This window comes from Sparus aurata, chromosome 5 (genome assembly GCF_900880675.1).
Source record: "Sparus aurata chromosome 5, fSpaAur1.1, whole genome shotgun sequence".
Classification (NCBI taxonomy): domain Eukaryota; kingdom Metazoa; phylum Chordata; class Actinopteri; order Spariformes; family Sparidae; genus Sparus; species Sparus aurata.
Genome location: NC_044191.1, coordinates 12,794,584 through 12,818,727, shown reverse-complemented (window position 1 = coordinate 12,818,727; position 24,144 = coordinate 12,794,584). Strand labels below are relative to the sequence as shown.

At 46.7% G+C, this 24,144-nt stretch overlaps 1 protein-coding gene across 20 annotated transcripts in view; it reads right to left on the bottom strand.

Moving 5' to 3' along the window:
• mef2cb (myocyte enhancer factor 2cb) overlaps positions 1-24,144 on the bottom strand; it is a 70,983-nt gene that overhangs the window by 3,499 nt on the left and 43,340 nt on the right. For 5 of the 20 annotated variants that reach the window (XM_030417448.1, XM_030417447.1, XM_030417458.1 and 2 more), the window contains 4 exons: positions 9,493-9,636; positions 6,351-6,540; positions 5,450-5,497; positions 301-473 (listed from right to left, as the gene is read on the bottom strand). In XM_030417448.1, the coding sequence (XP_030273308.1) occupies positions 301-473; positions 5,450-5,497; positions 6,351-6,540; positions 9,493-9,636 (555 nt within the window). Of the gene's footprint in view, positions 1-300; positions 474-5,449; positions 5,498-6,350; positions 6,541-9,153; positions 9,292-9,492; positions 9,637-24,144 lie in introns of all 20 variants that reach the window. The other 15 variants (XM_030417453.1, XM_030417452.1, XM_030417455.1 and 12 more) reach the window with 8 other exon arrangements.

The following is a 24,144-nucleotide window of genomic DNA, read 5'->3' as shown; positions in this document are numbered from 1 at the left end:
CAGTATATCAGACTTGGGCCCAAAGTAAATTTCAAAATGTTGGTTTAGAGAGCTGCCAAGGCATATGAGAGAGAAAAAAAAAACAACAAAAAATGTCATCCTCCTAAAGTCTTATCACAAACATAACCTCATCAACCCAAGTCTGATATGAGGAGATGAAAGCCGCGGAGAAGACATGAAAGGAAATAAACAATAGCGAACAAGCCCCCCCATAGATAGGGAGATATACAGTAGGGAATGGGGGGAGTGGGGGGAGAAGCGGGATGGCGACATGAAACGAGGGATGGAGAGATTACTCACGATGGAGGGCATGTTGTTCTTGGCACCAGGGGGGATGAGCACGCGTAGGTCAGGTTTGCGGTTGTTCATGCCTAAGTTCATGGGCGGAGGAGACTTAGCCTGCATGTTCTTGTTCATGCCACCTGGAGAGACCAGCAGACCGGGCGAGTTGCGGTGGTTCCCATATCCATTTCCTGAGCGAGCACAGAAAGAGGCAGAGAAACATTGAATACAGAGCTACACGTCGTTTCAAAACCAAACACACAGCTACATGTTGTAAAATTTGAAGGGCTGTTGTCCACGACTGCGTCACCGAACGAAGACCCGCAGGAACGCATTTTCAGCTGCTCCTTATCAGTGTTTTCCGTCTCGTCCCCACTTCCTCCGTCAGACATTTTATTAGCTCTCCGGTCTGACTGACGGAGCATACAGTCAAACACGAGTCCTGTTTTTGCCTCCATCGTCACAACTGTTTGGTAAGTCGCACAATGAGGGCATCCACTTGAGAGGACCTCGCCCTCCACCTCTGTCACTGTCAGTTAAGGCTACATGTGCCCTGCAACAGCCAGCGAATCGTGTAAAAACATCTAATTACAAGACGCGAGACCACAGAGGGATGGGGCCCCGTCATTTGACCATCAGAGTTAAACACACGTGCGGTTCCTCCAGACAAAGACCCGGCCTTGGGGTTGTCATCAGAGCACTCCCCTAAGCACGGAGGGGCCAAGTGCAGCACCCATTTCCTCCTCAAAAACCTTTGGGGCGAAGTCCCAGCAACATCATTAAAAAAAAAAAAACTGAGAGTGGAGCATTCTTGCGAGCAACATAGTCTTTGTTTCTAACCCAATCCCGCAGGCTGTTTTTCCCCTTACTTCTCCTTCCTTCTTCCAAGGGGTAGAACACAGGGCACTGTGTGGACGTTCCCACTTGAAAGACGGGCAGGAATTATACGTTAGACATAAATGAATTTCCTAATCATATACTCCGGGGGAAAATGAGTCGCAGATGTCTTCCTGGGCAATTTCCCTCGCTGATCTTTGTTTAATTTGAGAGCGAGGTTTTTGTTGTTTGGAAATGAAAAGTCTCAAAAGCTCAATTTGAACAATCTGAAGAGTAAACGACCGCTAGCGGTGAGAGAAAATGAGGCCGTCTGACAGAAAACGAGAAAAACAGTGTGTGTGACTGCTGGTGTGTGTGTGTGTGTGTGTGTGGTGTGTGTGTGTGTGTGTGTGTGTGTGTCTGTTTGTGCCTCTGCTGGCATGTCTGATGTGCAAGCGTGCATAAGTTGATGTTAACAACATCAACTTTGTGTGTCATTGTATGTTTTGCTGTGTACAATTTAGCATTTACATGATTCTGTATAAGCACCATTTTGCTGTCGGTGTACATAAGCACAGTGTGACTTGAGACTCTACGAGACGCGCTGTATGACTGCCGATGCACGAGCCATGCGTATGGATGCACGTGTGTGTTTTGAATTGGACCCTCTTAGTTCCAGTGTCAATCTCACATTAGCAAAGAGGCAGCTGCCTCTTCAGTTTTCCCGCTCTCTCATTCTCATGGCTGGCCCTTTGTGAGATTGAGTGGGTGCATGTGGAGTTAGATGAATGAGACCTCACAGACACATAAAACACACACACACACACACACATACACACACCACACCACACATACACACACTTTGCTAAATAACCCAGCAGGAAGTACATCAGTGTTTCTGTACAGATGAATTAAAAAAAAAAAAAAAGCGAGATTGAGCTATAGAGGGACATTAATACACACTTTGGTCAAGATGACACGGACTTCATCTCGGTGACAGTTAATCAGACATCTGTGTTGCCACCCTGTGGAGATGGCCGCGGCTCAGTCAATTATCTGCTAGATGACTATGATCATGAGTGGCACAGGCCAGTCCTTAAGCACTTCAAAAGTAAAATCATTAGCTAATTAAGCTAATGAGGGAAGAACTCGGACTCAATTCTTCCTGTTCTGTGGCTCGATCACGGTTGCATTCAGACACATTGACTCGGCCGCGATATTAGCTCAAGTCCTGACATCCACAGTTCACTTCCCACCGTCCTGCCCTAATGCAGTTTTGCACGGTCGAGATGCGGCGCGGGCTACCGTCGACCGTTTAGAGGAAGTACCAAAATGGAACGCGGGCCAGCCAGGAGGGTGTTGTGCTGCGGTATAAAGTGCACACGCGGGGAACAACATCTGATCTGAGATTTAGATAAACAGCTTTTTGCTATTTCTGACGCGTGTGGGGACACCTGAGGTCAAAACGAAGGAAGGAACGCAATCCGTCTTTATAGGTGCCATGGTTACAAGTTAGCGAGATGCATGTGTTTGACAAGGCCCCTCTCGGGAGTGATCGTTTTCTCTCTCTCTCTCTCTCTCTCTCTCTCTCTCTCTCTCACACACGCACACACACACACACACACACAAGCGCACACAGACACACACGCACACACAAAGGAGAGGTGTGGTTAAACTCATGTACATTTTACTGTTACTGAACAAATTTCTGATGTCCTGTTGTGGTCTAACAGGCGCGCTCCATTCTATTCCCCATACACACACACTCTTCCGTTGCGGTTTGGCAAAATGTGCATTCACCCCTGAATTCTCCAACTGAACTAAGGTGTCACACTCGCGCTTACAGCTTGTACAGTTGGTGTGAGGTGCTGCCAAGATTGAGACACACTTTGATCCGTGGAACCTGGCTAGCTGTCAGTTCCTCTCTGCCCCTATAACTGTGCGGCTTTATACAAATTCAATCTTTAACATGTACCTTGTATCCAACTCATTTAAGGGACTAATTGGTGCGTGGTCAAGATGAGGGTTGACACAGGTTTCTCGTTAATTCCTCGCAGCGCTTTGGCGAGCGGAGTGCTGATCGGAGCGCAGATGACAGCTACATAATTGTACAAATGGAGGTGGGAGGTTTGTTCATTTCTGGGACCTCGGTCCGCGGCTTCCTTTCTTTAGCTCCCTTTCACTCACATTCGGTCTCTTTCCTCACCTCTCCCAGCCAGCGAAAGAGTTGACAGATTGAACACATACTGTAAAACGAGCGAACAAACACGCGCTTGCATACACACTTCGCACCATATTTCCACGGTGCAAGACATGATGACTCAGCCTTTCAGTAACATGGCCTATTTGCACTGGACTAGAATTACCTGGGGAGCTGCAGCGGTGTAAACTTTATACTTTTGCACATAAAGAAAAAGTCTGTATTTCAATTACTCAATCACAAAGATCGTCTCTAGATAGAACTGAAACAGAGTGCATCTTCATGCTAATGCTACCGTGCGAAGGAACTCTCAAGTTCATATTATCCTCACGGAAAGTCGACTAGGTGACATGTTCAAAGTTCAAGTGCTGTAAGTCATGAAAACACTGTTGCTAGGCAACTAACAACAAAAATGACCTTTTGCTCTTTTTTAAAAATTGTGAATGTTTTCATTATTGCAACTTCCTAATTATCATTGGTATCCGAAAGAATGAACTCTTGCAGGTTGTGACGTTTTGAGATCTTCGTTTGGTGACATACCGTAGGTGATCAGTGGAAATGAAGCTCTAGCTTCACAGTTGAGGAGACGTGAGACTCTTACAAGGTTAAGAGACAAACTTCTAGAAACCATCCAAACTACAGCAGGATCCCAGGTTGAGTCCATGTGAACTGGGCTTTCAAAGCTGTCATTTTCTCTCTTTGGAGACAGTGGAAACATGACATCTGAGGCACAAAGGAGGTGTTTATGTGCATGTCTGAACCACACACACATCCACACACACACACGGCCCCTCCTACGTCACTTAGGCCACGCCACTTAAGACACTCATCCATGGGCCAGACAGCTACTTGGACAATCGGCTTATCAAAACTCACGGTGAGCAGAGGAAAATTAGAAATGTCTTTGTGGTGCCACAGTGGCTGGGCCACCTCACACTGAGTCACTTAGAGGAACATCATTAAAATGGCTGACCAAGTTCACAGAACACTTCCATCTGTGTTCCCCCACTATTTCTACGTTGCACACATGCTTCCACCATCAGTGGATATTCATCATTGGGGTTTCCCCCCCACACGCTCTTTCTCTCTCCCCCTAGATGAGATTTAAGAGAGCTTTGAATGGAATCTTTTTGCTCCCACATGACTCTCTCCACGTCGTGTTTTTCGCTGCTGCTGAGCGACACACAGCTCTCACAGAGCGCCTCTGTTCCTTCAGCGCTGTGACACAAAGGCTACATTTGAAGCATGCTCTGCAGCACGCCGTCGACGGAACACACGCCACAACAAATGGTCCTGTTGTGTGCGTGATGAGTGACCAGACAGAGGAACCAGGCATTGACCCCTTGTGATGGAACCCTAGGGGCCAGACAAGACTGCCCAGCTGTGCCCCACTGACCCCCCCCCCCCATCTCCATTTTTACACTCCGCACTGTATGTCGAGGCTGTAAAGTTTAACCCTTTAAAAGGGAGCCTCTTTTCAATAAACTAGGCCTGATGTGTCCTCGGGGACAAACCCACTGACCCACAGAAGCTAACACATAAGATTCCTCACACATGTTCCCCAAACATGATTTGCTGCACTCTCCACGGGACCATTATGGCATGGTGAGCCACTCCAAACACTGAATTAATTTAATTGTAGACATATGATAGCAGTTACCGCGCAGCGAGTTGTGTGGCAAGGCAGGTTGCTCCAATCGGGAGCCACGGGTGTTGTCATTTCGAATTTGCATCCACATCCATGAGGCGGGAGAAATAAAGACGCGGCTCATCGCGGACGAAAATTCGACTGTACATTCGAAACTCCTCTCCTCCGTCTGCCTGTCAGTCAATCGGCTGCTTCAGTGCAGAGTGCAATTTTATTTCTGTTTCCCCCCACTTGTTCTGCCGTTTTATTGCTGAATGCAGGCAGGATGTGTCACAGCCCCGGCACTGGGCAAACATTCCCAGATGAACTCCACGACCACTAACATCAACACATCATGGACAAAATCTCCACTTGGGTTTGGGGTTACTATTAGTCATGCATTTTATGGCCCCGAGTGGGTGAGTGGGTGCCGTGTGTGTCTGTGTGTGTGTGTGTGTGCCTGCGTGGGTGTGTGTGTGTGTGTTAGCAGACAACTGTGTGCGAGAAGAGGAGGCCATTCTTACCAGCACTGGTGCCTGCGCCAGTGGTGAGGTCAGCACCCATGAGGCCACCTGAAAGATGAAAGAGAGAAGAGAGCAAAAGAGAGAAAACCATTAGAGGATAGACACCCACGTAACATCCACTGTGCCTCCTGTCTCTTACCTCGCCGGCCTTTCCAGAAGCTAAACTCAATTTAATCACAACCCGCCGTGTGTGTGTGTGTGTGTGTGTGTGTGTGCGCGAGTGTCAGTACATCATACGTGCGCCGGTACCAGAAGTAATACTACATCCCACTCAAACCTTAACACTCCGAGCAACGGAACGCTGCGAGTGGTTACATTAAGCCGCCGTCCAAGAAAAATGACACATTATTATTTTTAAGCCATGTGAGGTGGAGGAGTGGGAGGGTCCAGAACGCGTGCGGTTTGGTGTGGATGCTGCGAGCGCCAAAGCTCATATTTAGTTTGTGCTGGCGCTTCTCGCATCCAGTTGTAATGACAGGGTGAGGGTGTGGGCAGCAGGCCTTCAGACCAGAGGGGACAGAAAAAGGACTTTGGACAACAATAACAAACCAACAGGCCTGATTTGCTTGTGTCACCGGCAACTCAATGCCTATACATAGGGCCAGACATCCCGCGTGTAGAACCTCACACTAAATCAACGTGACCGCGGTCTGGGAGTTAATACGATATTAAATCATCAACTAACTTTGAACAAAAGCACTGAGCAGGCAATATGCGAATATATACCGGAGGGGGACGGCTTTAGGCTCAGTCGCTGCATTCAGGTGGAATATTGCGGCTAGCTGTCATAACATACACCGTGCGTGTGATTTGTGCGCGTGGCAGACGGGCACACAGAAAGCAGTTGAGAAGGTAGACAGATGGGCTAACAGCATGTGCATGAGAGCACATAAGCCCCTACCTGTATTACCTGCACTGGGGGGTCTGTGAGTAACTCCGGGAGACATGCTGTTTCTCTGTAGGCCATGGTGCGCCAGGGGCAACAGGTTGTGGTTGCCTAAGGAACCACCGGGATGGCTGTAGATGAGATTGTTCTGGTTGCTAACGGGAATGGACACGGGCATGTCGTAGTTTGATGGCGGCACGGCCTGCTGAGAGAGAGCGAGAGAGAGAGAGAGAGAGAGAGAGAGAGAGAGAGGGAGAAAAAATCTGATTAGATACCAACAGTTGCTTTGAGGGGGCAAACTAAATACAAGGAGTTTGGGTAAAAGGAACGGACTCAGGAAGGGAGAAGGAGACGTGACAATTCAGAGAGACTCTAGGAACACAGAGGAATTCAAAATCAGTGCAGACTCCAGACAGAGTCAAACACGAAAGAAGATGAAAAACACAAGAGACAGCCAAGTTCAAAAGGACAAACGGACAACTAACAACAGAGAGCCGTGCATAGTTGAGCGGCGCAGGGAACAACTGCCTCGAAACAAAGGCGGAAAACACAAGACAGTATGGATGGTGAAAGAGAGCGCTGCACAAAAAAAGAATGGGTAAGTGGCTAAAAAAACTCCTCTCAGAGTTACTCAAATTGCCCCAAAGATGAGATACTGTCTGGCAACACTTTCTCAATCCAACCCGATCCAGCACAGGTTACTCTGGAGGCTACTAGCATGTTCCTCTCAGTGACATGTCGTCATTGCGATATTGAGGAACTTGAGGAAATATTGTGATGCGGCCGCTGCACAATATACCCTGAGACGCATTCCTGGTTTATTACATTGAGGAAATAAGACAGCTATAGTTTACTGGGAATAAAGCCAATGGCATCCCACTGTTCTAAGAGAGCTAAAGATAATTCAGCCTGTCTACACCTCACCAAAAAAAAAAAAAAGGGATGCAGTATTTCTTGAAAAAGTTGCATCAAGACCGGAGCACTTGATTAGAAATAATGTATATTTCCGTCACACGAAGCTAATGCAAAGTGTTTTTAAGTGGTAGACTCAGATCAGTCAGCAGTCTCATCAGGAACATGAGGAGAGGTAGCCTGCTGGCCCCGGGCGTCTAGTTTGTCATGTTTATTGTGTCACTTGGCAGAAGGGTTTAACCCTGGGAGTGCCCTGGAAGTGGTTGATCCTGCATGTTAGCTTTAGGAAGTAGAAAATAGGGCCCTAAATTACTGCCATGTGTCTCCGAGCCATGGAGGGAGCGCATCAGGGGGATCATCAGCCTGGCTTACGTGGAAGTGGGACATGTGCCTCGGCACTACGTCGTCGTCTTCAATTTTCTCCCTCGCGCTAGTGTTCTTTTCGCTGGCCAAATATTATTTCAGAGTACAAAGACAATTACTTTAACCATATTTCATTGCGGGGCCTCCGCACGTCTCCCTTTTACTGCAACTTAACGCAGGAGCGGACTCGCCAAAAGCTACGGTCGCTTTCTTTTACAGCCAGAGAGGGGCTGTCTCTGGTTTTATTTTTTGAAGACTTTCAGTAATTTCTTCCATCTCAGATTCCTCGTTGGAGTTGTTATACCTCGTGACTCTCTCTGTGCGGTGGGGTTGTGGGGGAGAGTGGGTGGGGGGAGCTGTGTCTGTGTGCACTTCTGTGCACAGTGGCTGGGTGTGAGAGCCCCCGCCGACTGTCAGCTCTCCTTAAACCGGTGCCATCCTTCCTGTTTTCGCTCATCTTCCTCCTCCGCCTCTCCCCACAGTCCCCTCAACAGTCCCCTGCAATCCAGAGGCCCAGTGCTTGGCAGCCACCCTGACCACACACTGAACTGCCACTTGTTGTGTGCAGAGTACCGACCCCCCCCCCCCCCCCCACCCCCGCTGTTCCACCCCCCATCCCCACCCAGCTCCGATCCCAAACCCACTCCACCCCGCCACGCCACCCCAGCTCGCCAAACCCTGCCTCGCTTCTAACCACAGCTCCCCCCTGCTCCACGCGGCGCAGTGACTACTGTTCTTCTCTGAATGATCTACCATGGAATTATCTCTTTCTCTGTAAGACGAGAGCCCTAACCATTCCAGCATGGTGCTTTCTGAATGAAGGGCAGGCTCGGTTTACATAGAAAGCAGCCTTTTATTTTTGCGGTTCCAGGCAGATGGTTACAGATAAGATCTTCTGTAAAAATTAACACAGTAAAATACGAAATCCAGTACATGAGATTTCTCGACATATCTGTGTTCAAAACGTTTTTTTTTTTCTTTTTAAAGATGTTGACTTTGCCTTCAATTGTTTTGGCGGAACGGGAGATAATTGAGTTTTGTGATGTGCGGAGATACGTGTAAGAGCGTTTGAATGTCTGCTGCTGTTTCACTGCCACAGTGTCTGTCCTTGTTGCTGCGGGTGACTGAGCGCTGTGTTTTGGTGCAGGAAAAGGAAAAGCACATGCAGACCGCACCTCCCCTGAGAGCCAGGCAAGGCATTCTGGGTAACGGGTTCAAGGAGGGAACCCAGTGAGGTTGAAATTTGTCACGAGAGAAAGTCTGCAATTACTATAGCAAAGAGTTCTTTGCTGGTTACGGTTGCAGTTATGTCAAATTAGAGGACCGTTCCTCGACTGTAATCAAGCAAAAATCAAAGAACTGTCATTTCTTTCACTGTAAGTACACAATACAACCCCGCTCTCGTCTTACTCTCACTCTCACTTTGTGTGTTTAGTCTAGGGGCAAACAATGGTGGTTAGCTGGGTTAGCTCAACAGTTACGGGCCAGTCAGCATTTTGTTAGCCTGCCGAGGGGTGCGGCGTAGCATCAGCCCAGTACTTACAGGTATCTTATGAGTTTTAATCATGTGATCAAACTCCTCGTTTATCTGTTTGTATTTCTCCTCAGTGCGTGGGGTGAGGATGAGAGCAGACTCGAGCTCCGGGCTCTCGCCGCCTTTGTTCTCCTTCTTGCTCAATGCCTGCCAGGTCCCACAACCGGAGAGACGGAAGGACGGACGGAGACACAGATGAGGAGGACGGGAGGGGTGGTTGGTAGGAACAGATGAAAACGAGGAGACGAGGAAGACGTGACAGAAAGCATGGGGGGAGGGAGAAAAAAAAGGGGAAAGAAAGGAAAGAGTGGTGAGAGGAAGGTTCGGGGTTCAACGGGAGGTACTTACACACAGTCTCTGTCTGCTGATCATCAGATCAATGTCCTCGTTTATTTTCCTGTACTTGTCCTCAGACTCGGGGCTGTGGCCGACCGAGTCGTCTGCGTCGGGGTCTGGGCTGTCACAGCCGTTTAGGCCCTTCTTTCTCAATGTCTGCAAACAGAGCATTTGCAAAACATAGTTGAAGGGCTTTCTGGGGAGGAAACAATAACCCAGGTGAACAGTTCTGGAGGGAAATGTGGTGATGAAGTGTGAGGGGGCACATTTTAGAACTGATCGTGACAAAAGACAAATCCAATCAGAGGAGCTTTGGAAAAGACATTTCGTTGAGAGTATCTCAATACAACTAAAATAAATATGTTTCCAAAGTCCTTTTTTTTTTATTTGAGAAAATTGATCCACAAAAGATCTGTAACCTTTTCCATGAATCATCTCGGCAGGCTCCGCTCTAACCCCACCCTGAGGTGACACGAGGATACACTGGCTGCTTTGTGAACAACCGAACATGCCGCTAAACATTCAAGATGGCGCAAAGGATTTATTCGCGTCCAATAACAAGACATAACAAATGATCAAACCCTTGACCAAGATGACAAATCACGGGACCTTGAAACCTCATAATTACACAGGAAAAAGGGGGAAAAAGTCATAAAAGTAAAACACCATTTTTATAACCATAATCATCAGGGGGTCACGACATAGAATTGAAATACAGTAGTGGTGCTCGGGTTCATGGCTGTGGTATCATGTGCTATTAAATGTGGCAGTTTCTGTTTTGGCCACCTGATGGCCACCTGCCCCCATTAGAGTGGCCAGAACAGAATAGCAGACAGGCGGAAAAAAGCTCTCCGCTCGCTCACCACTCCCTCCGAGTGGAAGAGAGAGGCAGACAAAGAGAGCGTCAGAGGGAGAGAGAGAGAGAGAGAGAGAGAGAGAGAGAGAGAGAGAAAGAGAGACGCCTCTGTCCTTTTTTAGATATTGTTGACAACCACAACAACAGGGATAAGTTTCACAGCGCATTACCGTGTGTGATAGCACGAGGGGTGTGTTTGCCTGAGCAAGTAGGCACGTACCCGATAGGTGCTGTGTTCATTTGCCTCGTAAAAAGTGAGAGACAAAGACGCGGCAGAGGAGAAGAAAAGTACAGTAGCTGACAGTTAGAGATCTCATCAAAGGCACCCCCCTCCCTCCCCCCCCCTTCACTCTCTTTCACCACCGCCGCTCCCCACCCTCCCCCCTTCAACTCCCCCCTTCCCTCTCTCCTCCTGGCTTTAATAAAGGGAGATTAGTCTACAGGAGGAATATCACGGGCCTGCTCCTGTCTGTGCAGTCGTCGCTTCACACTGCGCTCTCCTACTTTCATCTGAAGCTCCATATCAGACAGACGTAATTAAATTTACTTTAGCACACCCTGTATTTGATGCTGATCAAGTGTGTGTGTGTGTGTGTGTGTGTGTCTCGCTCTCTCTCTCTCTCCCTCGCTGTATACGTTGTAATGTGCGTACTTGCGACTGGTGTGAGTGTGTCTGTGTCTGTGTGTGTGTGTGTGTGTGGGAGAGGGAAAGAGGGGAACGAGTCCGTGTTTGTGTGTGTTCGGTGTGGGTGTGTGAGAGTGGGTGTTAGCGTCGAGAAAAAAGGCAAGAGAGACTGAGCGGGAGAAAGGGAGGAAGATAGATGCTAAGATAAGTTAATCTCGGTGAACTTCTCCCTCTCATTTGTTTGTCTCCGTCAGTACTCACTCACGGAGGAGATACGAGCGCCGGCTCCTCCATCACAACCAGCAGCAGAAGTGACAGGGAAGCGATCTGGCTGCTTAGAAAACAAATAACAATCCAGTCATCTCTCATGTCAGCACAACAAAGGCCTGTTTTGAGTGTGGTTTTAGTGAACTTAGAGGGCTCCTTTTGTGCGTGTGATAACTGTTTGATTCCTGAGGCGTCTCGTGGCGAGGCAGCTACTGTAAGCGTGTCAACATTCGCTGGCTCTCCTCCCCTCTCTCTCTCTGAATCCTCACTTGGCCCCTCGAGTGGAAATCTGGAATTCTGGATTTGAAAGCGCCTCTCACATCTTTGACAGTCTTCAGGAAATCACACCAAACAAATCAGCCGAGGCGATGCAGGAGATCTGACTTCTAACAGACCCACAGTGAATCAGGCACTCTTGCTCTAGCTGAGGTGGATGAGTCAAAAGAACAAAGGGGTTGCAGAGGTTTAGCACGCCGTCTTTTTTGGCAAAGGCGCGAGATGATAAAACTTTTCGCTGCTTCTTTTGTGGAGTTTTTTTTTTTTTTTCTCGCTCCGGCCTTGGCGATGCATCATATCGAACTGACAAGAGCTGAACCGCTGGCCTTTTTCCGTTCACATGAGAATGCATGCGTGAGGAAGAAAAAAAAAAAACCAACAACTTTTCTTCCTACTTGCACCATGATTCTTCCACCTACCGCTAGAAGCACAGACAGCAAGAGAGAGATTCACTTCCATTCTGGGAAGAGCGGCAGCGAGGCGGGTGAGGGGCCGGGGTGAGGAAGACACCCATATGGGGCCGACTGAGCTGGTGGTCTGTGGCAGGGGGTTTGGCGACGGTGGCGTTGGGTGTTGATGGGGTGCGGGGAGCCAGGGGGGGTATGGGTGTCGTATGACTATTGAGCAAGTGGCCCCCGAGCTTAGCTTTCAAGCAGGGCTCAGCACATTGAGGGTGCGGTACAAGGACGGCATGCTACTCATCCCAGTCATGCCCACCTGTTTAAAGCCGTCACACCTGTTGCCAAAGGCTGACACACGACCCGACCACCAATCAGAGCCGCCGAAGCGCTCGCATTGCCATAGAAGGGCCTCTCGCTCCGGCACTGTCCACCTCGCCAGGATGCCGCCTCGCTCTCGTCATGCTATATATTTTACCCCTTAATAGCCCATTACTTTATCTGCGCCCTGAATTTGTCATGTATTTCATGGCTCTGCTCCAGAGAGGCATCAACTGCTCCTCCAGACAAAAAGGCTTTGAGTCTGTTATTCAGTGACATCATCACTGTATAAGACACATCAAAGACAACCCAGTGTTATTTCAAAATGGCTGAGAGAATAATCGTTATTGGGAGAAAAAAAAAAAGAGCCGCTACCCTCACGTTGAAAGAAAGAGGAGTGCAAGTACGAAGAGCTGGCATGAAAATAGAGTCTTTGGGGAATATGCTAATGGGACGAGGAGTAAAACAAAAACACTTTGGTGTAGCTCACTTAAGCCAAGAATTTAACGCACAAAAATATTCACCCAAATTAATATTCCTATATGAAAATTATTCAATTTATCAAGTGTGCAGGACTTTCAGTTTCATAAAGAAAGTCTCATTATTTAATTCCTACAAAATGACTGCTGGCTGCTGAAAGGGAAACTTTTTTACGGGGCATTATTCAAGTTTATGGCCATTTTATTGGCTCTGTTTACTTTGAACAACGTTTTTCACCATTAATTATTAAATTCTTTTTTTCTTTTTACTTATTAGAGTCTTTGAAATAAGAAAAGAGGCTTTACGGCCAAACAGAGCTTCCTGTACTCCTGCTACAGTTTAACACAACAGAGGAGATGACAGTATGGTGATGTGAGAGACACTACATCATACGAGAGAAAGACAAATGAAGAAGTGGTGACAGACTTCTAGTTACCAGCCATTCTACAGAGAGTGAGCACAGTAAATATGAGAGTGAAGAATTAGAAAAATTATGACGGAGAGGAAAGCCTGCAAAAAGAAGAAGGAGAAGAAGAAAAAAAAAAAAACTGTGTATGCCTGCTTGGCTCTGTGTCTTTCTCTGTGGCCCCTTTGGAGGCTTGCTCCTAATTAAACTCCTTCTTCATGATGCTCCCTCATGACTCGACTTGTCACAGGGCCTGTGCGAAGCAGGCGCAGCATAGACACGGCGTCCTACATATTTAGACACACGTCTCATCGGTACCCTTCAGCGCTGCACCCTCAGCTAGGCTGGCCTCGACTAGGCTGTGCTAAGGTGGACTAGAGGACCACAGTAAACGGGGCTAAAAGAGGCAACCTGGGCTGGATTGAGACACTCAGGGGCTAAATGAGCTACAGAGAAACTGATTAATATTGTCTGTTTCCAAAGATTTGCGTCTTCTGGTGTTTTAACTATGAGAAAAAAAACGCCAGCTTTATAGTCATTTCATAGTTTGGGTGTGGGTGATAGCTTAATGTAGCTCTTGAGAAATACTGCGGAGGGTATTTGGGTGTGAATTCTGGGTGGCCCCAGGGGGTCTGCTAGGGACAGCTGACGCCTGCCCAGAGCTCCTGCCATACCAGGAGCCGTCTGCTCGGCATTCTGCCACCCTGCTCACCCTCTCTATCCGTCTTTCTGCCCCCATCTTTCTGTCTCAGTCTGCTGCTCAGTCTGTCTCTGTCTCCCCGCCTCTGTCCTCTTCCTCTCATTTTCTGCAATTTCCACTGAGTCTCAACAGAAGCCGAGTCAAAACATTGCCGGCTTGATGGGTACATCTTTATTTCTGATAGACTCGGGCTAGTTGACGTGTTGTGTTTGGAAAGAGCTCCATCGCTGACCATTCCCCTCTGCAGTTATCTTGGCAGAGGCAGAAGGGTACGACACATTCAATATTGTGTTTATGGCTATTGGCGACAGCCAGGCCAATGAATGTTTCTCAATGTCTTCAACCCAATGGCCGCCAGCGCCAGCGCAAAAACCCTCTACAAAAACAGCCAGTTTATAATAGAGCTTTTATATCTTTGCCAACACTGTATGGTCTTCAGAATACACATACGATTGTAAGCAAAACCAAGACTTATGAAAGACGATATTATAGTAGCACGGAACAAAGGGTTTCCCCCCATAAATGCAGCAGTTTATGGCTTTTGCAGTATATTTTCAAAACAAGTCGCTGACAGACGGGCACAATATAAAGGCATTAATAACTGTACCACTTATGGTTAATCATTTCTGCTGTGCTGTTAAAATATCATAAAAATGGTGCTGGAATAAACAGCTTTGCCTGGCAGGGTCTCAGCCTCTGTTCGTCACAATGTTAAAATGGTAGAGAACAGATGGATTCGGTCTGACTATCAAAGATATTCCTTGAAGACATGACAGTATGCAAATTGGACAGACCTGCCTTTAGAACGTGTGAGAATTTGTGTAGGTTGAGTGTGACCACAGGGTGCACCTGCAGTATGCATTGCAGTCTTTTAACTGGCTTGGGACCCAAATGTGAACCGAGATTTAATCTAAAAGGGCTGCCAAAAAATATTGAAGAAATCGCCGTCGTAAGCTTTGAGGATGCTTTTTATTTTAATTGTCACAACAAAGTCTGAACCGAACCGAAGATTGAGATTGCGATTGTTTCAGGAGTGAAGTGACAAAATGCGGAAAAGTTTGGAAAGCCACAGGACAGCAGGGGGCTCCGTTGTTTTTTACCAATTGACAAACTCAATTTCGTCAGAGCAGATTGGTAAAGGACCAATGTGGCTCAGTGTCAGTAGGGGTTAGGCAGTGGGGAGAAACGGCGTCCCTTCCCATCACAAATAACAAGATGGAGGTCTTTGTGAAGTGGACCCACTGTGGATTAAGACCCTCCAGCACCACTGCACAATGGGCACACTCAGGGTGGCCTTGCTGGCGGCATGGATGGGGTAATAGTATGTTTGAGATGTGCTCTCATTCTCCTTATTTCTATTTCTTTTTCTGTCTATCTGGCTCATTTTTACTTGCTCTCGTTTTTTGTCCCCCCCCCCTTCACTCTCTCTGTCTCTCTCGCTCACTCTTTCTTTCTCTCTGCTTTTCGGAGTGGAGGGAACATCAGAGGGATCAGGCTGGCTTAGCTTATTGGAAGCAGATGGCAGACCAAAGGCAAGAAGGCCACAGTTTCATGAAGCGTGGTTTGAACATGCCAGGACCATGTCGAGGGGCATGCCCATGGATGATGGCTACATGGTGTGTGCAAGTGTGTGTATGTCTTTGAGGGAGAATTTGGGGGGAGATGGTTAATTTTGTAGGTTACCAATCAGAGGAATGGGACCCCAAATCACAGTCTGTCCCTGCCTTTTCTTTTTTTTTCAGTCATCATCTGTGCATCCCTGAGTGCTGGTTGAGACGATGCATCAATGACTGTTCAGTGATTTGGTGGCTTTGAAGCCCCTTACTCCCGGTGCCCTGCCACACTATAATCAGGAATCAAAGGCTGGCGCCTGAAATCCATCATCCTTGGGCAAAGTGGTCGCGTGTTCAGTAATAATGCTGGCTAACTGTGTAATTACTAGCTGTCTAGGGATTACTAGACTGACTAAACATTAAAAAAGGGAGTGAGAAGTAGAGCAGAAAATAGAGAAAAGTGTTAAGAACAAGCGAGAGAGAGACGGAAAGCAAGACAGAACGGGTACTGTGCGCTCCAAACCGTGGCATTTCGATGGTGCATGTGCTAAAATCACCATTAAGAAGAGCCCACTGCAGACGAGAGCCCACTCACAGACAGACAGTCTTAGCTAGCCAGGACACAGCACAATACCAGATGGTGCAGTGTTTCCCATATGGAATAGACAAACACTAAGCACATGTCAGAATCCAACACTGTTTGCTACAGCAGCATCCCCGGCCCCAGGAACAAAGTGGTCATTCAAACTAGTCACTACACTGTATAATTACCCAGAAAGACATCATGAAACACAATGCCAGCTCAGTGAAACTGAATAAAGAGGGCACTTATGTCTGCGCCCTCAACGTACCCATCTTTCATCCCATCTACACTCCAGTTGTCTCTATTCAAATGAGAGAAATGAGAATATGTCTACACGTATCACTGATTCAACATAAAAATCAATTTGTCAGGCCTGACTTGCGCGTGGAAAACACTGCCATCCTTGTTTTCCACACTGTAATGTAATGCCAAATATATCACTTAGTGATTGCACTGTGACATAATCAATAAAGCCTTCAATCGCATAATTTAAGCTCATCAGATGATAACAGTGTAACAGCCTCAGTAAATTGACTCCAGTTCTCTTGTGAGATTCTAAAACTTTAAGTTCCCCCTCCAGCTATCCTCTAGACCTTCTTTGTCCCCCCCACCAATCGTCACTTATCGTCTTTTGTCTCTGTGTCTCTTATCGCGTGGTGCCACAGCAGGAAAAAGGGGCCTGAGGGAGGCCTTGAGTAACAATGACCAGCCGGTTGACCTCTATACTGTGACCTTGAGTTTCCACACCCTGTCCAAAGCAGCGATCATGGAAGGGGAGGGGCTGAGGCCATGGGGGGAAGCTCCAGGCAGGGCAGGGAATGCCATCTATTAAAAATAGATCTTCATTATTCTGAATTTTCCACAAATAGTTTCAAAGAACAAGGCATCATTTCATCTTAATGGCTGGCGTGAATTGTTTTGGGCTGTGTAGTGGAAAAGCGTTGCCTTTTGGCAGCGTGTCCTCAGAAGTGGCCTGCCTTTTTCACCGCTCCACACCACAGGGACCACATATTGGCACATTTCAAACGGGCTATTTTTAAAACCTCTTTTTTGTTTGTTGTGTGAGTACCTCAGACTTCCGCCTCAGTATATTGACCTTAAAAAACACCTCTGACAGAGATCCAAGTGCTACTTAGTTTCTTGTTTGAGGTTCTGCTTTTTCTGGGCTGCGGGCGTCTGATGTGGAATAAAATGCTCAGCCTTTAGATCATGTACATTATCTGTCATCTTGCTTTCAGCCTGCCCTTAAAAGTGGAAGCATATAGTCTATAAAATAGGAACTCAGTAAACTTGCTCTCTTTATGTCTGAGGCTGGCGCCGCAGACAGATGTGCTCTGGTGTGCCAGCTTAAAAACTTAGAGCAGACAACGTAGCGATGTGCGAGGGGGGTCAGCTCTCTCAGAGCTCGTCACATTTTCAAAGCCAAACCTGATTAACGAAGAAGATAATCTAACTTTCCAGTATTTTCTCCAATAAAAAAAGTTTTTGAAAACAACCAGACAGGAAGCCTTTGTTTGGTAGTGGGGGGGGGGGGGGGGGATAAAATAGTGAAATAAATAATAGACTGCTTTATTCAAGGGATCAAATGTTTATAGGCACCGCAGGGTCTCGGACTGATGGTCTTGTGCATGTGGTCGCCCAAGGCAACTCTTCACGGTCGATCCTCAGAAGGAGAGAGCGAGCGAGTCGGAGGCTGAATGAATAGCCTGACACTTCGCTTACTCACTCCTCTGTTTCAAAAACAGCCCCCACCCACCCGGTTTCAAACACAAGAAGAGGGTGGTGTTGGGTGGGTGGGTATGTGGGTGGGTGGGTGGGGGGTTGAAAGAGAGAGAGAAAACGAGAGGAAGAGAGCGAGAGGAGAGAGAGAGAGAAAGAGAGAGAGAGATTCCATGCCTATTCTTCTACCCTCTCTCGGCAAAGACCGCCAGCTAGGCAACTATTTTTAGCCTCACCACACACTATTTTTAGACCGCTACCACTTTTTGAGGCATTTATCAGAAAAAGATCACATCAAATGAAAGCGAGCGATGGTGGTGGTTGTTTTGGGGGGCTGTGCTTTATCTTGACCTCCTAACCAACTGTTTTTTTTTTTTTTTTCCTTATATGCGGTGGGTTCAGTTCATGTTGCCAATCATGTTAGAAGTGTGACTTAAAGTGGACACATTTAGAAAAAAAACACAGACAACTATTTCTCTCTCTTCCTCTTGCTCTCGTTTTTTTTTTCTTTTTTTCTCTCGCTTTACCGCCCTGTTCTTTGCATTAGAACAAACAACGTTCAATCTGAAAACTTGGGAGTCCAAACAGAAGAAGACGGAGACGGGTGTAGACCGGAAAAGGAGGAGGACAAAGGCACGTCTCTGTTGATAGAATGCATGACGGGAGAGATGTTTCACATGCACAGGGTATGTGGTAGCTTGTTTTCTTTACGCAAGCCTTTGAGCCTTTGTGAAAGATTTTTTTCAGAGCCAACTTTACCATTCTTATGAACACTGTAAATATAGAGCAGGAACTGAGAGTAGAGTCGTGTGAAAAGTTTGCTTCCACATGTAATTCTCAACTTTATATACTAAGAATTCATTGTCCCCCCCCCCCCCTTTTTTTTGAATGATGTGCTTAAGCGTGTACAACGACTGTCACCAGAACATTTGCTTTAACAAACTGTTGGACCGTTTGCTTGCCAATGTCACAAGGTTAATTTACTTAGTCAGTCAAAGCAGCTTCGGACCTTAATCCTCGGCTCCGCAAGGAAAAACAAGCCATGTTGCCGACCTCTTCATCGCTAGTAAACACTGAAGCACTGTGATCGCTGTGACAACCCCGCCCCTCACCTCCACCTCATGTTACAGGGCATGTGACCTATCCGAAAAAAAAAAAAAAAAAAAAACCTCAGACGACTCGGCGCAAAATTACCGCGGACAACTCCAAGACAGGAGATGTGACACGACTCCCTTATTTCTCTTGGACGCAGACACATGTCAAAGTCACACGGGATAAATTAGTGAAGGCTTTCAAGCCGGAGTAATTGAGAGCCATGAGAAGAAGTCATTCAGTGAGCTGATCAACACAGAAAAACTCCTTAAGGCTAATGTTCTCCATGCTGTTTAGAAACCAAACAAGCACATAGAATAGCACACATGCTGGAAAATATTTTCACAAGTGCGAGGTGGAACACGAGCACACTGGCACTTCAGAGAGGGGGATCGCATGCCCTGTTGACTCGCAAGAACATTATGAGAAAGCAGAGGAAAAGGTGTTTGATTTAATAAAGAAGTGCATTTTTGAGGTAAATTAAGTCTCCGCAGGGTCCAGAACGTGTGGAAATTGCCAGTTGAAGCATTGTGCCAGCCGTGTGTGGTTATTCTCCAGACATACCTGCTTGATTTACTTTCTCTTTATGTTTCTTCACTTACACCGCCCACTCCCCCACCTCACTTTTCCCTCTCCCTCCCTCCAGTGGACTGTCACTGGGCTGAAATCACACCTGTGCTTCTCACACGTCTCGGCACACGGGTGAAACATACGCTGGGTGAAACATGGTGAGGGAGCTTTGCTGAATCTCATTAGCCAAGCGGGTAGTCATTAACAGAATGACCTTTGGAAATAATTACCAGCCTTCCTCCCACCATCCCTCTTTGCCTCCCTCCTTCTCTTCTCGCACTCATCCATCCCTCGGTCCCTCCCCTTCCCCCTCTCATTCAATAGTTCCTTCTGGGTGAGGACAGAGCGAGAAAAAAAAAAAAAAGGGGGAGACGACGAGAGCGGAATGAGTTGAGGGTAGGTGGGGAGGAAGATCCCTGCTGCTGCTGTTTAAGATTACAGGGTGAGCTGAACTTTCAGATTAGGTTAATCTGCTGGAAATGGGATTGGCCAACGGCCTTTCCTCTGGCAGGTAGGCAAGCAGGGAGGCAGGCAGGTCAGCTCAGCACCAGGAGCCATGTGCCATTCCATGTGATACTTGAGCCAATGGCATCAGGGTGTGCTGTGCTGGCTGAGGTCATCACAATGCCGTCAGCTCTGCAGGGTTCGAGCCAATTGTCACTGTGTATGTACACACGCATACACCCATGCAGCGCAGCCATCGCGAGCGCACAGGCCAAACACATTTTCGAGTGTGTGCATATAAGCACAGACTGCATACAAATATTATAGCATCCTTGCCTCCTTCAAGCACATCCAGGCGTAGAGGGGATATAGCTCCCCATCTAAGCTCACTCACTAACCCTTTAGTTGTTTCACAAACCTGTGTTCTTTGTTTCAACAGAGGGGAAAACAAACACATTGTGGAACAGGGATTTGGCAGAGCCTGAGTGTGCTGTTGGATTTTGGGGCATTCAATCACAGCAAGAACCAGCCAGCACAGCTTAGGTTTAGGCTGCAATCATCGGGAGGGGAAAGAAAGGACTCTTTCATGTGCTATTGCAATTAACACCCCCCGTACTGGCATAATAAATCACCAATAAGAGCGCAAAGTGATTGTTCTTAAGCAGGAATAAAAAGAGAGGAAAAAGGAGAGATGGATCTATTCTCTTGCCATTTCCCAACACGGCTTCCCGTTTCTCCTCTAATGCCGTTCACATGTCCAGGAAACCGGCCTGGCAGACGGCGGCTATAGGAAATCTATCTGCATGTTTGACTGTTTTATCTGGAGCCAGACTCAGAGCGCACTGTAGACCTGCCAGAACGACACACTTGGACATCCATTGATGGAGGATCAGTGTTTGCTTTCATCAAGCTGTGACACACTGGATGGGCCCGGATGTCTCTTTGAACAATTAGCATTAATTAATTGGACGTCCTCACTTGTTTATGTGGGGTCGGGGTTAGGTTTACCTAACCCACACCCTCAGATAACATGTTTTTTACTGCGGTCTCTCGGGAGAGTTTCTGCAAGTTTAGATGCCACCGTAATCCTACGTGGCCGCACATGTGGTTTGGTATTAAACGGAGGCGTTCAAAACATGAAACACGTCCTCAGTTTGTTTCGAAAAAGCCACTGTATTCATGTGATTATTATGGGTTTCTGTGTGTCATGCATTGTGAATGTGACAATAATAACTTGTAGTCACTTTGATTAGCAGGGCTTCTTTTGTTTTACAACTTGCGCTCAGAGGAGGGTTGGCTTTGGTTTCTTGGTCTTTTGCTTTCACGGATATTTGTGGAAGTGTCATTCCCAGCTGAGACTGTTTTCAAGTGAGTCATCAAGACCTTCTTTACCACTCCTCTCCCTCTATATAGCTCTCTTTCTCTCTACCTATTTCTGTCTCTCACATACGTACACCCCTTGACCTGAACATAGATTCAACACAATGCAAAAAAAATCTTTTCAAGCTGTGTATGTTGTATTATGAACTGTTTTTTTTTTCTTTTAAAAAAAGGAAAAAAAACAGAAAAAAGAGTGAGCGAGGGAGAAAAAACCCCTCCAGCCTCTTGTAAACATGCTGTAGCTAGAGAGGCTGTGCAACACTCTCAGTGCCACTCTCTCAACAACGCTAATTATCAACCAAAGACATGCTAATTACATAGAGCTTTATTGCTAATGTAGCAGGCCTCTATGCCAGCCGCCCACACTCTGAGCTCCGCTCCCCTACCTCTGTCTCTCCTCCCACTACACCTTCAGGCAAAGCAGCAACAGAGGGAGAGAGATGCATGCATTTTGTATACTTCTAAAGACGAGCGCTTTCTACGAATTTGAAATTTAACATGTCTCATGTCAGATGTCATATTCAAGTCTCTTTGTTCCCCTGTGGGGTAACTTTGATTTTCTCTACACCCTTAAATCCAGCCACTCATCCTGTTCTTGACCTCCTCCTCATCATCCTGCCATCTCAACAGGAAGTCCGCTTCGCTTATGCCTCCCCCTAAACTCAACGAACCACCCACGTTCCTGCACCTGTGACATAGCCTAGCAGCGGCACACAAGGCTCGGCGGGAGAGATCCGACCCCCAGTCCCAGTCTCCACCCCCACCGGTCCCCCCCCACCCTCCCGCCCATGCTAAACGTGCTAGTGTCAGCCCTGTGGCCAATCGCGTTAGCACGCCGCGGCTGAGGCTGAAGGCCTCTTCAGATCGATTTCTCCCGCTGCGAGTTGCTCAGAGTCCTCCAGGGATCACAATGTAGGTAGTGCTCTGCAGCACTCTCCCCCACTAGGCTCTTTAGCGTCTTCCCCTGACACGGCTGTTTACACGTTAGCCATCCTCTGTTCTCTAATGGAGACACAGTTAAAGAGAGAGCTTCAAAGCAGGGAGCTCTCGTCACAGGCACTTGCTGAAACATGTGACAGCTCTCTTCATGGGTTGAGCAGGGGCAGGCTAATACACTGACTGCACAGCGGCTGAAGGGCTCTGTGCATAAAGGATATCAGTGCCTATAGACACACTCAGGATGTGAGTGGATGCTAAATGGGTTAATGTAAATGACATAATGCATAGAGGATTGTTTTTTTTTTATCCTTTCTTATGTACTTGGATACAATTAGTTTTCCTTAAACTTGTGGCAAGACTGAAAATAAGCTTTGGGAGGACAGGAATACCGTATACTGTGTGTAAACAGCTTTTTCCAATATTTCAGTGTTTTTAGAGTTGCACAACATATCATAACCATCACAAAACTGATTTCATGTCATAAAAATAATCTAGCCTAAGCCACATTAAAATTGTAAAAAAAAAAAAAAAAAAAAGGAGGAATAAGAGCACATACATCTTATTGCAAAAAATAATAAGCTGTTACTCTACATCTAGTGGATTTACCTGTGTCTCTATTCGCTGACCTCGGTATGCACCCAGCCCATTCTCTTGTTTTCATCACTAAAGGTTAGCCCTATGTTGAGTGCTCTATCCCTTGATGTATGTGCTACATTAACACACTGTATATCTGACTGCACCAAATGGAAACGGTGATGGAACAACAGCAGTAATGACAAAAGCAAACCACTGCTGAGTTGACAATATCTTGCAAAACATTTATATTTATATATGCTGTTTGGTTTTTTTAATGTTTTTTTTTTGTTATGTTTAGATGAACGAAGAGGTAATGTTATAAAAGATGGGAATAACGCGAGGCAAAATGTCTTCTAAAGCAGAGGACGACTGATGTAAATGTGTAAATTCAAAAGGTTTGTAGTCAGGTGCATAGTGCCATCTGGAATAGCAGGAGTGCCCCCGGTGGGCCTGACCATGCATGGGCGGGCAACAAGCCCAGCAACACCCATATGAAAAGATAAAAACACGTGCCGTACTGTTTGATTTCAGTGTTAGACCGACCGGCCAGCCAGCTCTATAGGTACGTGTGGGCTAAGCGAATCCATTCATTATCATTATTATATCTCGCTGCTCCTCACTTTTCCTTTTGGTCCTTTTAAATGCTGGGCTGACAGTGACAGACTTTAAGTGTCGTACATCAATTCGATCTAACAAATTAGCAGTATGCTGCCGCCAGAAGCCTGTTGAATTACAATCAGTGCATGTGTGGATAATAAAAACAAGGAAGTGCATATGGAGACAGCTGAGGTTTTCTGAGCTGTTCTGTTGTTCTCTATGATAATAAACATACTGCAAAAAAAAAAAAAAAAAAATCCAAGACTCATTTCTTAATAAAAAACCTACCAGCAGCTATATGTCTAGTTTTGTCTTCAAATGATGTGAGGCGGCGTGATGGGATGTCTGTGTACTCTGAATTATGAAACACAAACAGTATTTTAATGCTAAATAACAGCCAAACATGCCAGAAATGTGTACTTGGTGTGGATATGCATGTGCATTTTTAACACAATACAAGCATAATATAGCTTTCAAAAATCCATGAAACAAGCAGATAAAGAATCGGCTGCATGTGACGTTTTCATACAGCTCAAAACCATGATTTATTCAATATCACCTTGAGGGACAGGTGCGGTTTATTCAGCAAGCATGTTGTGAGTGTAAATGCGTGTGCGCGCGAGAGAGGGATAAACTCTGCATGAATGCATGCATGTCGGTGTGTGTGTGTGTGTGTGTGTGGCCCACCAGGTTCGTCCGAGCTACAGTGTGGATGTTGCATAACAGGTTCACGTGGAGAGCTTAAGGATCCTGGAGAGCGCCAGCGTCATTTCCTGCTTTATCTACCTGCCTACTGGCTGGCCTGACAGCCGTGTTTAACATCGCCTTGAGCCACACTAGCGACATGTGTCCAAAGCAAGTCAGATCAACATCCTCGTCTAA